Source organism: Ascaphus truei, chromosome 18 (assembly GCF_040206685.1).
Source record: "Ascaphus truei isolate aAscTru1 chromosome 18, aAscTru1.hap1, whole genome shotgun sequence".
In the NCBI taxonomy this organism is placed as follows: domain Eukaryota; kingdom Metazoa; phylum Chordata; class Amphibia; order Anura; family Ascaphidae; genus Ascaphus; species Ascaphus truei.
In genome coordinates, this window is record NC_134500.1 from 27110282 (window position 1) to 27125550 (window position 15269).

Consider the following 15269-nt stretch of genomic DNA (forward strand, 5'->3'; position numbering starts at 1 on the left):
CACACACACACACACACACACACACATGCCCGGGAATAATGTCTGTTAAGCTCAGGAATTGGCATATCCTCAAAATCATATGAATTCGCTCACGTATGGGAACCCTGACTGACACAGGAGGGAGGTGCAGGGATAGACTCAGATTTAGCGCTATTGTAAGAATACGTTATATTTTAAGGCGATCGGATTACAAGAAAGTTAGCATTTGGGATGGATGTTCGATATCATGCAGAAGTAGAGCCATGGAACGGGACATGAGAGAGAGAAAACAATGCATTCGGCGCAAAGAAAAAACATACAAAATGCGATAATGTAATTCATTTGGTTGTATCTAGTATGCCGGGCAAGATATTAATGGCAATCTAACCAGTCTGGAAATAGTAAACGTGCCAGATGGTCCTATTTATAGCATGAGAAAATCACTATGAGTCCCAAAGACTGATTCCTCTTCTCTGCTATTAATGAATTAATGTCCCACTATAAATTCTCAAATCTGAGTCCAGTAATCCGGATAGTATAGTAGAAATAATTGTCACTCAAGAAGTAGTGTGACTGTCTCCTCACATAAAAGAAACTTGTGTCCTCCTGTCCTTCACCTAGGGCGTAATCTGTTGGGTAAGAAATAGTCTTTCTACCAAATTTCAGTGATAGATCAATGGACAAGCCCCTATAATAAGAGACAGGGAAATGCCTAATGGGGCATATTTACCGGGTGAAGCAGGTGATTCAAGCGTCCACAGGAACCGTCAGCTGGCACTCAGCTGGCGTTGCAGTGCTCTATATACCGACCTCTGGTTCTCCTCGATCCATGGAGTGGGGCTGCGCCGTTGCCTCGGGTGTCTCCAGGAGACCTCTCTGTCGTTGGCACTCAAGATAAAATGGCAGTGCTCTATATATCGACCTCCGGCATCCTCCGATCCACGGGAGCTAGCAGACCCACTCACACGTGTTCGCTAGCTTGCTTCTCTCCCGGCAGTATCCCGTTAGGTCACAGGCAGCTCTCACCGATCTCCCGTCTCCCTAAAGGACAGCATGACCCTCTTCCACGGGTATAGCTGTGTGTTACTGCAAACGTGTATACTGTGTAGCACCTGGATTCAATAACACCACACCTATCCTGCACCTCTTTCACCTCCCCGCTGTAAACGAATCGCCCTCACTATAGGAAAGCTTCAGGTGTGAGGTGTAGAGGCAGGAACAAAATAGGGGAAGCCGTGGATAATGATGAACGGACACAAGTCTACTTTGGAGAATATATTAAAAGAAAGGATCAAACAGGGAACATATAACTGTATAGAGTATATCTCCTGCTATTAATTGGGGTTAAGCCAGCTGAGTGCCAGAGACCGAGAGGTCTCCTGGGGACACCCGAGGCAACGGCGCAGCCCCCCACCGTGGATCGAGGAGAACCGTAGGTCGGTATATAGAGTACTGCAACGCCAGCTGAGTGCCAACGACCGAGAGGGTTCCTGTGGACGCTTGAATCACCTGCATCACCCGGTAAATATGCCCCATTAGGCATTTCCCTGTCTCTTATTATAGGGGCTTGTCCATTGATCTATCACTGAAATTTGGTAGAAAGACTATCTCTTACCCAACAGATTACGCCCCAGGTGAAGGACAGGGGGACACAAGTTTCTTTTATGTGAGGAGACAGTCACACTACTTCTTGAGCGACAATTATTTCTACTATACTATCCGGATTACTGGACTCAGATTTGAGAATTTATAGTGGGACATTAATTCATTAATAGCAGAGAAGAGGAATCAGTCTTTGGGACTCATAGTGATTTTCTCATGCTATAAATAGGACCATCTGGCACGTTTACTATTTCCAGACTGGTTAGATTGCCATTAATATCTTGCCCTGCATACTAGATACAACCAATCGAATTACATTATCGCATTTCGTATGTTTTTTCTTTGCGTCGAATGCATTGTTTTCTATGAATATCTAAGGTTATATTTGTGATTAGCCAGCATTAGGGCTGCAATAAGAATTTACTAGCTCACAAGATTGTACATGCGCACTTGATATAGTATTACATATATATATAGAGAGAGAGAGAGAGAGAGAGAGAGAGAGAGAAAGAAAGATAAGCTGGCTGTGTGTGTGTATGTATATATATATATATATATATAGATACACACACACACACACACACACACACACACACACACACACACACACACAAACTGGCCGGGGCTGTGTGTGTTTTAGTTGGGTGACGTGGGATGTTAACCGCACCATGTGTTTCCTTCTCAGTCCCCTCTGTCCCTCTGGTGACCTCTGGAAGCATTGTGTCCGCCAGCCTGGTGACTGACCTGGAGGGTCTGTCCATGACGGATACATCGCTGACCCCCACGGTGAGCAGGGGGCGACACCGTGTCGTGTTATTGGATAATGGTGCCGGGCATTGTGGGATCAGGAAATGTAATGAAAATGTAGTCCGGCCTAATTACCAGGGAACTTTACACTAATGGACTCCAGATTCCCTGCAGGGGTTAAATTGAGTTTTATGCTATCAAGTGTTTTCTCTGACACTCTTCTATTCTCCATTCATTTATTTGTGTCCCTCCTTTCCTCTGCTCACCTCTTCTCTCCCTCCTCGTCCCTCTCCTGACCCCATACTCCTCCTCTCTATCTCCCATTAATTTCTTCCTATCATCTGCTCCTCTTTGCCCCCTTATCCTCCTATCCCCTCTTCTCCCTTCCTCCACCAGCCACTTGTTTCCTCCCTTTATCTCTCCTCCTTCCCTTTCCTCTCCTTCTCACACACCTTCCTCTCTCTCTCTTTCCCATTAGGTTGTGAGCCCAATCTTCTCCTCAGGGAGGACCTTTGAGCTGCTGCACCGTATGACTGGGGAGGGTCTGTCCGTGGAATACATCTTCAGCCGCCAACCTTTCCCCCCGGACCCTCGCATGGTGTCCGTTCAGATCCAGATCTCCAACAACATGGAGGGGGAGGTGCAGAATGTGCGTATCAGTGACCCCAAACTGTTGTCCAGCCTGAGGGTCCAAGAGTTCCAGGAGATCGGTAACTAGGGGGGTGAACAAGGGCCCAATGTCTGACCCCTGCATGTGACTCAAACTCAACTCATGACCTTCTTGAAGGTATGAGAAGCCATCACATGCCATGCCCACTCACCCCAACTCATGACCTCTCATTCTCTCCATGTCATGGCCTCTCAGTGTCTCCATGTCATGACTTCCCTCTCACTCGCCATTTCATGACCTCACCCAACTTATGACCTCTCATCCAACTCTTCAACCTCTCATGTCAACTCATGGTCTCCAACGCCTGACCTCTCTATCCATGTAATGCCCTCTCCGCCTCATCCCAATTCTGAACCTCTCACTCCGTGCCATGACCGCTCTCTCCACGCCATGACCGCTCTTTCTCCTCTCTGCAGAGTCTCTGGCTCCTGGAGAAAGCTCCATGGTCATAATGGGCATAGACTTCTGCGACTCCACCCAGGCTGCCAACTTCCAGTTATGGTGAGCGCCCCCCTCCCCTTTGGCCATGGGGCTGGGTACCCCTTATAGCCAGATAGGGAGACCTTGCAGATATTTGCGTCCAGGTTGTAGGAGTCTCCATATGCAGGGCTGTGATGGAGCTAGCAAGTTCATTCTACTTATATTATAGTGTAGTGTGTAATATTCCCGTGATATTAACCGTTTGCTGATTGGTAGCTCAGTACATGACCTGCTTCTGCCCTTTCCCAGCACACACTCCCGCCAGTTCTATGTGTCCATCCAACCACCCGTGGGGGAGCTGATGGCGCCCGTCTTCATGAGCGAGAACGAGTTCAAGAGAGAGCAAGGTGAGTGATGGGGAGGAGTGGGGGGAGCACCCCCCCTCCCCCATGATTGTGCTGCGCTGTATAATGATGTTGAGTATCTTTATACACTTTCAACCCCCTGATAATGAACATGCTGTGTTGTGTGATGTTGAGTATCTAGACCAATTGGGTGGGTCAGCGAACCTTCCACCATGTTCCTCTAACCCACGTGATACGAGCAGTATCGAGTATCTTCGATAGTAACTATAACATTACTGCTTCCCCACTCAGGAAAACTCACGGGTATGAATGAAATCACGGAGAAGCTGTCAGTGGGCGGGACGTGTCACAGCGACCACATCATCGTACAGCGCATTACGTCTGCCGCTAACATGAGCCGCGTGCCGTGTGGCGCTGACAAGGAGTACAGGTGAGGGGCCGCACACGCAGGGTCATAACGCGAAAAGGGCGTTTATTTTAATGTTCATTTTATGCAAACCTCAAACTCAACAGCACTTTCTAACCCTGTCACTGCCATTAATACACTTTGCTCCTAGGAAGGACTGACCCCTTAACCCTGTCACTGCCATTAGTACACTTTGCCCCTAGGAAGGACTGACCCCTTAACCCTGTCACTGCCATTAGTACACTTTGCCCCTAGGAGGGACTGATCCCTTAACCGTCACTGCCATTAGTACACTTTGCCCCTAGGAGGGACTGAGCCATTAACCCTGTCACTGCCATTAGTACGCTTTGCCCCTAGGAGGGACTGAGCCATTAACCCCGTCACTGCCATTAGTACACTTTGCCCCTAGGAAGGACTGACCCCTTAACCCTGTCACTGCCATTAGTACACTTTGCCCCTAGAAGGGACTGACCCTTTAACCCTGTCACTGCCATTAGTACACTTTGCCCCTAGGAGGGACTGACCCCTTAACCCTGTCACTGCCATTAGTACAGTTTGTTCCTAGGAGGGACTGACCCCTTAACCCTGTCACTGCCATTGGCACACTTTGCCCCTAGGAGGGACTGACCCCTTAACCCTGTCACTGCCATTGGCACACTTTGCCCCTAGGAGGGATTGACCCATTAACCCTGTCACTGCCATTGGCACACTTTGCCCCTAGGAGAGACTGACCCCTTAACCATGTCACTGCCATTAGTACACTTTGCTCCTAGGAGAGACTGACCTTTCACTGGCCGGTAACTCCGTTTGCTTCCCACAGGTTCGCAGCAAAGACGGTGAGCAGTGGGACGCTCATCCTGGTCACTCTGACTCTAAAAGGCGACGCTGCGGCCCTGCTGACCATCAACAGCGAGAAGATGGTGATCGGAACTATGCTGGCCAAGGATATCATGCAGGCGCTGACCCAGTGACACGGGGAGGGAGATATGACACCTTAGGGGTGGGAGACCGCTGCCTTGTATCCTCCCGTCCTCCCCCCGCTGCAGATGGTCACTTTACAAAATCACTCTTAGTAAGACCAGCCACCCGCAGCGCACTCCATGGTGCGATAAGGCAACCCCACGCATTTCACCGGCGTTAATCACAGGCACCCATAACACATTGGGGAACAGTGTATCCGTAGCGTATTAGAGCAGAGTTGGGGCCCCGGGGACTACACCCCGCAGCTGGTGGGTCTATAACTTTGTCACCAGGTGTAGTCACTCCAGGGTTTAATAATTCGGTGAGGGAACTGCCGTTGTAACCATCTTTGGTCCGAAGAGCTTACAGTCTACGTTTTGCAAGTGATGGGAGGTGGTGACACACCGCAGCAGTCTGTACCCTGAGTACAATGTCACGCATCACTATTATTTCTCGTCTGATATACATGTTTGGGGTTTATCCTCTGCACATGCGTGCAGTGATTCTGTAATAAGAACGCTGAACATGCGTGCAGTGATTCTGTAATAAGAACGCTGAACATGCGTGCAGTGATTCTGTAATAAGAACACTGAACATACGTGCAGTGATCGGACTCGCGTGGCGGTCATTGTTGATCCTGTGTCTGTGGCTTGTCACTGATACAGACGCCTATGTCCGTGGCTGCTCGCCGTTACAGATGCGTGTGGCTGGTCATGATTAGAAACGCCCGTGTCCATGGCTGGGCATTAGTACAGACGCCTATGTCCCTAGCTGCTCATTATTAGAGTCCCGTGTCTGCGGCCACGTTATTCCAGATACCTGCATTCCTGGCCGGTCAGATGAACAGGCGCCTGCGTCCCTGGCTGTGTAGCTCTGGTCCCTCGTTTTATTGTGCACCCACAGAATGACCGGTTTAACCCTTGCACTGCTGTCCGTCCTGTCCCCTCTCTGTCCGGTGTCCGTCCTGTCCCCTCTCTGTCCGGTGTCCGTCCTCTCCCCTCTCTGTCCGGTCTCTCCCCTCGCTGTCCAGTCTCCCCTCTCTGTCCCCTATCTGTCCGGCCTCTCCCCTCTCTGTCCGGGTCCGGCCGTCCCCTCTCTCTCCGGTGTCCGGCCTGTCCCCTCTCTCTCCGGTGTCCGGCCTGTCCCCTCTCTGTCCGGTGTCTGGCCTCTCCCCTCTCTCTCCGGTGTCCGGCCTCTCCCCTCTCTGTCCGGTGTCCGGCCTCTCCCCTCTCTGTCCGGTCTCTCCCCTCTCTGTCCGGTGTCCGGCCTCTCCCTTCTCTGTCTGGCCTGTCCCCTCTCTCTCCGGTGTCCGGCCTCTCCCCTCTCTGTCCGGCGTCCGGCCTCTCCCCTCTCTGTCCGGCGTCCGGCCTCTCCCCTCTCTGTCCAGCGTCCCCCCTCTCTGTCCGGTGTCTGGCCTTTCCCTTCTCTGTCCGGCCTGTCCCCTCTCTCTCCGGTGTCCGGCCTGTCCCCTCTGGCCAGTGTCTTGTGCTGTTCTCACTGAGCATTTATTTATTAAAATAGCCAGATCCGTCAATAAAACTCAATGTGAAAAAGCGTCCGTGTCCGATTGTGTCCTCATGCCTGGTATCTGTGTTTAAGGGTGGGGTGTATACGGTCATAGGGGGTCACATCCTAACACTGTAGTTAGAGGGTTAATCTCAAAAAGAATTTAGTAATCTTACTGGCTTCCTTAAAATAATTTAACAATGCTAAAAGCAAAGATTTGGCTCTCCTTTCTTTGGAAATTATTCACAAGTTGTATTTCTTCGGGGGCCTCTGAATGGAAGTGTTTCACAATCAAGCGTTTTCTTTCCCCTTACACCACCCTTTATCAGAGATACAGATAAGGGGTATTGGGGGGCTTTGTGGGTAGAGGTGACAAGGGAGCGGGACACCATGCACATGTAAAAGAGGAGAGATCACAAAAATAGTACAATACTGTACAGCACACAAATGATATTCCTATGAAATTCTGCAAAGATTATACTCACAAGCAGACAGTGAGTAAAGGCATTTCACACATAAAGTGTACACGAACAGTAGTCCCACGTAGAGGGGTGTCTGGGGACCAGGGTGGGATGGATAGGGTGCACGCCTCTTCTTCTCCAGGAATCGCGATTAGGTTTGGAATGGAGATGCTCCGCCACAGGTGCTCCTAATTGCGGCCGCAAGAAGCAACGAACAGCTCGGCGTCTCTCCTCCACGTGTCTGGTATCTGCCTCAATTCTACGCGTTTCGCTAGAGAACTAGCTTCGTCAGTATTGGGGGCTTTGCCTGTGCAAACTTGTTGAACACACAGACGTCAGACACAAGGGAGCAGCACGAGGAAATCAGCCCCCTCCCAAGTCTCAGCTCCCCGTGTCCCTATAATAACTTTAATAAGGATTTAATCATACTTATAGGGGGCAGATTTGGGGGAAAAGGCGTCAGTCACCCAGATATGACCCTTTAGCCATGTCACTGCCATTAGTACACTTTGCCCCTAGGAGGGACTGACCCCTTAACCAAGTCACTGCCATTAATACACTTTGCGCCTAGGAGGGACTGTCCCCTTAACCCTGTCACTGCCATTAGCACACTCTGGCCCTAGCAGGTACTGACCACTGCTTGACTGGGCCACTGATTTAGCCACCTGTGCTCAGCAGGGATATCCATAAAAGCCGGCCTGTGTGCGGCTCTCGAGGACAGGTTTGGACACCCCTGACCTAGACAAAGCTGTGCCTGAGATAAAGGAACACAAGCAGAAGAAATCTATAAAAGTTACCAATGACTTCAAGCAAGGAAGGGTGTTTAGACACCAGATCAGTGGAAGGACAAGGGTACTGGATGACCAAGATTATTTTAAACTTTGGTATTTTAGACCCCGTTTACCACACGACCACCTACGGAAAGAAGAAAACAAGAAGGGGTGGGAAGAAAACAAGATCTGAGAAACAGAGACGTTTGGGCCGAGAGAAGCAGAGGCAAAAAGAACAGGTTCTAACCACTCTGACAGAACCATACAAATACCCAAATTATCAACCTTTCACATTCCATACTTAACGCTGACCACATTAAAGTACTAAATAAAGGTCTATCATTCTCTCCAACAAGTGATCTAAACACTTTGGAGTGGGTCAACGACACGAACCTCTTCGCCCGCAAACTTCTGTTACATACATTTTTCTGCAGAACCACTCAGGAACTTGAGGCTCTTAATAATCTGGTCTCCCCTTTGGAAAATTTTCGAAAAACCACAGGATGAAGGGCCTTTCATGACCCAAAACCCAAATCTAGGTTTACTCCCCCCATGGAAACCAGCGCCAATGTGGAGATGTTCGTAAAATTAGTTTGGTATATCGAATGTCTACCCAAAACCAGACACCAAGAGAATTTAAACTCGCGAGATTGGAAGGCACTTCATGAGCTCCAAAATGATAAGACCATCACTATTAAACCATCCGATAAGGGCGGTCATATAGTCATGCAAAAAGTAGACGAGTATGTTTACGGGAATTTAAGACTACTATCCGATAGAGAACGCTACGAGATTTTATCCAAAGATCCCGCTATTCAATATACAAAAGAGCTCACTAAAATAGTCAATCAGGGCCTTCAACTGAAGATCGTTAATAAACCTGAATTTGAGTGTATATTGAGTAGAACACTGTCACGCTGCACTCACCACAAACAGGACTGAAGACCGCGGGGCTGAGGTGGGGGTGGAAAGACACCGACCCACAACCACGCAGTCCTGTCCGGAATGCGCAGTCCAAGTCGTTCAGCGTCGTAGGGTTGGAGAGGTCCTGGTAGTCAGGGTACTTGCCGTAATTCAGGGTCGGAGAGTGGAGGATGGTAGATTTCCGTAGCCAAGGTCCAGGGTAATAGAAGGTAGAATGGTCAAGGGACGAAGCCGGGATCAAAGCGCAGCAGAGTGTAGGAATCCGAAGAAGAGCCAAAATCAGGACAGGAGGGAACATTTCAATTCATTTTCTCTACTGAATCATGATGATGATCAGAGAACCATACTAACCAGGATATCTATCCCTATCCCACAAAGGTATGCACTCTTTAAACAGAGATATATATTCCCTAAGGGATTATTCACTCCCATTCTGTTCATCTAATTCAATATTTGGTTTTCCTCTTATTCCCTATAAATATCAACTTAATATCATTTCTCTAACTAAAATCACCAATATGTTATTTATTTATGACACCAGCGTGGTCATATCCAGTGGCGCATGTACCATTTTTGCCGCCCCTGCATTTTTAGTCTCGCCTTGCGAAGCGGCAAAATAATTGGTAATAACCCCGGGCAGCGAGTATTACTAAGTGACCGCGCGCGGCGTCTTCCGTCGGCCATCGTACCAACTAGTGCAGCGTGCAGGCTACATAGGTGCAACGCAACGGGCAGCTCGCCAAAGAGGGCGGCATGCCGGGACACCGCCGAAGAAAAGCAAAGATAAAGAGAAACCGGTACAATAAAATGTTATCATGCTCATGCTATTTAAATCTGAATATATATATATATAAAACGGGGGGGGGAGGGGGAAGACGTAAAAAAACCCGGGAAATTTGCCACTCCCCAATGTTGCTGCTCTGTCCCGGGCCTATCGGGAAATCCACCACCGGTCATATCCTTCGTCTCCAACTGGAGCCAGGGGTCGGCAGCCGGCATCAAACTGTGCTGCACCGAAAAAACCACGAAAAAAATGAAATAAACGGACTTATTATTGTGGGAGGCGTTTTCTTCCCCCGTGTTTTTTTCCTTTCCCTAATTCTGATTGAAGTAAGTTTATCGTATGTTAATGCTAGTACAGTATATACCTGTTAGTGTGTGCGTGTACAAGTACATGCATCATGTATGTGTTTGTAGCGGTGTAATAAGACGTTTAAGCCGGGGTGTGGCTCTTCCACTTGACAGGTTGCAGACCCCTTTGTCTCAAATCAATAGGGGCGCTGTTCCTTTAAAGCCGGCGATTCTTGGTTGCTATAGTTACAGGACCCCTGCAGTTGAAGCTGCTATTTGGAGAAAAAAAAAAATGTCTCCATTCAATATGTGCATCAATACAATCTGCACACTGACAAGTGATTAGCTACGTTGCTGATCGATCCGTTCTCCTGTAATCGATCGGCGAAGATTCGGCTCGGGGGGTTCACTAAATCCCCGTTAGTGCTGCAGAAGAGGACCAAAGATGCAAACTTCTGTGTGGAAGATCATGTGACCAGGCAGGCACTAGATACAATTGGTGCACTGCTAGAGAGAGGGCAGGGTTCAAGAGCCAGAGCCTGTTCCAGAAGAGGAAGGGGATGTGACTTTGTAAATGGTTGCTATAGGAACCAAAAATGCTTGTTACATTAGACTACATTAAAAATGTCAGTAATTATTTTTTTTTAAATGCTACAAGTATTTTCTCACAGTACAGAACTGATTTATTTAAAAAAAAACAAACACGTAGGATATTGCTTGAACTGCTGCTTTAAGATGCGCGCCCAGAGATTGAATCGCGCCCATCCCGGGAGAAGCGAGTAACACGAGAAACGTGTGCTTTGGTGATCCTAGCTGACGTCATTCGTCAGTGAGCTATCTGGGGGGCATAGCTAGGGAAGCACCGAGAGACGACCGCATACTGCTCACCGGCGCCCCGCTGCACAGCTTCAGTGACCTGTGCCGAGCATCAAGCTTATTAGTAACCTAAGTCAGTTCAGTGGATAAGGGATGGGGAGATTTAGGGACTTTCTCTTCCCAGCTTTCTTATCTTGATTTATTCATCTCTCCTTCTCTATCCCGGCCAGCAGGATAAACATACAGACGAGCTCAGGATCACTGTACTAACAGTCTCAGGTATACAGAGGGAGATAGCCCTACCTACCTGCATCCTATACCTCAGCAGTCTCACATATACCTGCAATAGCAGCGCTGCGTCTCAGGTATACAGAGGGAGTTAGCCCTACCTACCTGCATCCTATACCTCAGCAGTCTCACCTATACCTGCAATAGCAGCGCTGCGTCTCAGGTATACAGAGGGAGTTAGCCCTACCTACCTGTATCCTATACCTCAGCAGTCTCACATATACCTGCAATAGCAGCGCTGTGTCTCAGGTATACAGAGGGAGATAGCCCTACCTACCTGTATCCTATACCTCAGCAGTCTCACCTATACCTGCAATTGCAGCGCTGTGTCTCAGGTATACAGAGGGAGTTAGCCCTACCTACCTGTATCCTATACCTCAGCAGTCTCACCTATACCTGCAATAGCAGCGCTGCGTCTCAGGTATACAGAGGGAGTTAGTCCTACCTACCTGTATCCTATACCTCAGCAGTCTCACATATACCTGCAATAGCAGCGCTGCGTCTCAGGTATACAGAGGGAGATAGCCCTTCCTACCTGTATCCTATACCTCAGCAGTCTCACCTATACCTGCAATAGCAGCGCTGTGTCTCAGGTATACAGAGGGAGTTAGTCCTACCTACCTGTATCCTATACCTCAGCAGTCTCACCTATACCTGCAATAGCAGCGCTGTGTCTCAGGGATACAGAGGGAGATAGCCCTACCTACCTGTATCCTATACCTCAGCAGTCTCACCTATACCTGCAATACCAGCGCTGTGTCTCAGGTATACAGAGGGAGATAGCCCTACCTACCTGTATCCTATACCTCAGCAGTCTCACCTATACCTGCAATAGCAGCGCTGTGTCTCAGGGATACAGAGGGAGATAGCCCTACCTACCTGTATCCTATACCTCAGCAGTCTCACCTATACCTGCAATACCAGCGCTGTGTCTCAGGTATACAGAGGGAGATAGCCCTACCTACCTGTATCCTATACCTCAGCAGTCTCACATATACCTGCAATAGCAGCGCTGTGTCTCAGGGATACAGAGGGAGTTAATCCTACCTACCTGTATCCTATACCTCAGCAGTCTCACCTATACCTGCAATAGCAGCGCTGCGTCTCAGGTATACAGAGGGAGTTAGCCCTACCTACCTGTATCCTATACCTCAGCAGTCTCACCTATACCTGCAATAGAAGCTGCGTCTCAGGGATACAGAGGGAGTTAGTCCTACCTACCTGTATCCTATACCTCAGCAGCCTCATCTATACCTGCAATAGCAGCGCTGCGTCTCAGGTATACAGAGGGAGTTAGCCCTACCTACCTGTATCCTATACCTCAGCAGCCTCACCTATACCTGCAATAGCAGCGCTGCGTCTCAGGTATACAGAGGGAGTTAGCCCTACCTACCTGTATCCTATACCTCAGCAGCCTCACAAGAGATTGCACCAGCAGCGCTGTGATGTACAGAACACAGAGGGATTTAACCCTATTCATGTAGTATTATTATTCCTGAGTTATGCCCACGGCCTGATACTCGCCCCCAAGACTTCATTGTCTCCAAACATGAGTTTGGTTATTACGGTTTGTCATGATAATATCATGAGACACTGGGTACTTTGATCAATCTGGTGCTTTGGGGGTTAATGTGGGTACAGTTTGATTTAAAAAAAATACAAAGAAGTGTTTTATGGCCTGCTTGCCCCTTGAAAGGAAAAATAGTGGGATACCGGCTCAAACATAAATATCAAATAGTGTATGATGTGAACCAGATGTGAACCTGGTGCATCTGCTTGCCCCTTGGCCGGGCCTGCTTGTAGGACCATTAAAAGAATCTAGAGATGGAAGTAAATGATGGTTCTCCCACACTAAGGTAAACAGGACCATGGCCAAGGTATTTCAAAGCTTACAGTCATTTGGTAGAAGAGTTTTTTCCCTCTGTCTTAAAACTGTCAATATCACAGCGGATTTACAACAGGGGCTCGGTTTATGTCCTTTGAATGGCAAAAAATACTACATACGAGAGCAAGTTTTTATGAAAAATCAGATTCCAACAGAGGGGTAAACAATAGGCAGACAGGCGCACTGGGGGGTATGAACAATTTATTAATCTAAGACAGTGGGCAAGGCATCCACTGATACAGAATAAAAACAGCAATAAGGCAAAGTATAACAAAAAACGTATAAAACGGGACTGGTAAATACACCAGTGTGATCGGTGTGGAGCAAGGGGTGACCACAGGATCTAGCTACGCCCTACAGAACGGGTCCGGACCAATCTGAGTACTTACCCTGCTAGAGACAAGGGGACCCGCTCCCACCGGCTGCAATAACTCCACAGGAACTGCCACCACGTGACCTCTACGCGTTTCGCACGTAGTGCTTCGTCAGGAGGTCACGTGATAGCGCTGTCCCTGGAGTTTAAGTGCAGAGCAGCAGCCAATGGATCTAGTGTAATTAGAGAAAGTAGGAGCACATGCAATCCCAATCGAGTGCAAATGGAGTTCCCTGCAGCATGTATAGAGGATTAACTACTTAAAAGCACATTCTAAATTGGAGCAATGTTAAACAGGTCCCAATTTTAGCTCTAAATAATTCCAAAATCATACCAACATAACCATATTAAATGTAAACATATATACACTGATATTTAAAAAGAGTTTTTTCCCTCTGTCATAAAACTGTCAATATCACAGCGGATTTACAACAGGGGCTCGGTTTATGTCCTTTGAATGGGAAAAAATACTACATACGAGAGCAAGTTTTTATGAAAAATCAGATTCCAACAGAGGGTTATTTGGGCCCAAATATGTGATATCGCCTGTTCCTGAACCAGTGGCCTCTCTGGGGGAAAGCTATGGCATTTGGTGATGTATAGGTTTTCTTTTATGTTATATCCTTTTTATTTTGAGAAACTGTTCTGCATTTTATTGTAACTGTATATTCTTGTGATCCTTTTTTCTGTGATCTAACCACTGTATTTGTATATATATTAAAACATTTAATAAGTGATGCTTTGGGCTCTGAAGGAGCTGTTGCACGCTCTGGGGAGAGTATTTACGTTATCGGACACATTTTGCGACAACAGATTTTGGTGTGTCAAAGTGCATAGGGGATTCTATAATCAACAGGGACCAGGGACCCTCACAATTATTAATATAACATCTTATCTTATTTGCATACCCCAGGTGGTGGCAGTGGATAGATATGATTGCAATTGAGTAAGGGGTTAATATTAACTCTCTGGAGGTACCTTGCACAGGCGAAAGGCGAGTTGGCTAGAGCAGCGGTGCGCAAATTGGGGGGTGGGAAAATTTGCAGGGGGGGCGCAGGTTTTTACAGAGGCCCCGCGCTCTTCCCCCAGGCATTTAATTTAATGCTGGGGGAGACGTGAGGCTTCTGTAACCTCACTTACCTACTGGCAGCCAGGTCTTCTGCGACGCGACGCCATGGCAACCCGGCATCAAATGACGCTGTGGGGTCATGTGACGTCATGCGTCGCCATGGCAACGCGCATCAAATGACGCGGTGGGGTCACGTGACCCGCAACGTCATTTGAAGCCATGCCTTCGGGGGAGGAGGGGCTCCCAGGAAAGGGGCCGCAGCTGAAAAAGTTTGCGCAGCGCTGGGCTAGAGTAGCTGTGTGTATTAGCCCTGGTTGCATATCTAAGTCACGTGCTCACTTGTGTGCTGTTTGTGGCGGTGGTATATGGGGACGGATTTAGGAGAGATATAACTCATTGGAGGTAACTTTGCGAAAGGGAGGAGTGGGGCAGCTTCCGAGCTGTGAATTAGGCTGCGTCCACCGTGCCGCTGACCTCGCTCATGCTTGAGAGTGGTGACGTCACCAACTTTCCAAGCATGAGCGTTTGGCTGTCCGGCAATTTTTTTTTGTAAGAGCGTTTGGGCCGTGGCCGGGGGCGTGGCCGAGCAGTGACTGGCGCTGATTGGCTGAGGAGGTCATGTGACCCTTCAGCGCGCCAGAAACACAATGTTATCTGTCTCGGCTAGCACCTAGCGCCCGTGAGCGTACGGGCACGTTGCATGGGCGTGTCCGGACAGATATTGTGCTGACCGCGCTAAGCGCCAAGCGTGGTCAGCGGCACAGTGGAGTCAGCCTTAATACTTGTCCACGCCAAGCGTGGTCAGCGGCACAGTGGACTCAGCCGTAATCCTTGTCCTTTACTGGAGATATTGTCCATTTGAGGGACCTCTGCGGAGCTGAAAAGTGGGAGCGCTTGCGAGCGTGAGTATTAACCCTTGCCCCGTATGCAGGTCACATACTCGCAGGGTGCCGTACG

General features: G+C 48.6%; 1 protein-coding gene across 5 annotated transcripts in view; it reads left to right on the top strand.

The window, feature by feature from the left end:
- The window catches only part of AP3B2 (adaptor related protein complex 3 subunit beta 2), a 125164-nt gene extending 118467 nt beyond the window's left edge, over positions 1-6697 (top strand). For all 5 annotated transcript variants that reach the window (XM_075575930.1, XM_075575931.1, XM_075575928.1 and 2 more), the window contains 6 exons: positions 2267-2367; positions 2807-3038; positions 3415-3499; positions 3728-3825; positions 4075-4213; positions 5010-6697. In XM_075575930.1, the coding sequence (XP_075432045.1) occupies positions 2267-2367; positions 2807-3038; positions 3415-3499; positions 3728-3825; positions 4075-4213; positions 5010-5160 (806 nt within the window). In that variant the 3' untranslated portion in view covers positions 5161-6697. The remainder of the gene's footprint in view (positions 1-2266; positions 2368-2806; positions 3039-3414; positions 3500-3727; positions 3826-4074; positions 4214-5009) is intronic.
- Positions 6698-15269: the final 8572 nt, after the last annotated feature.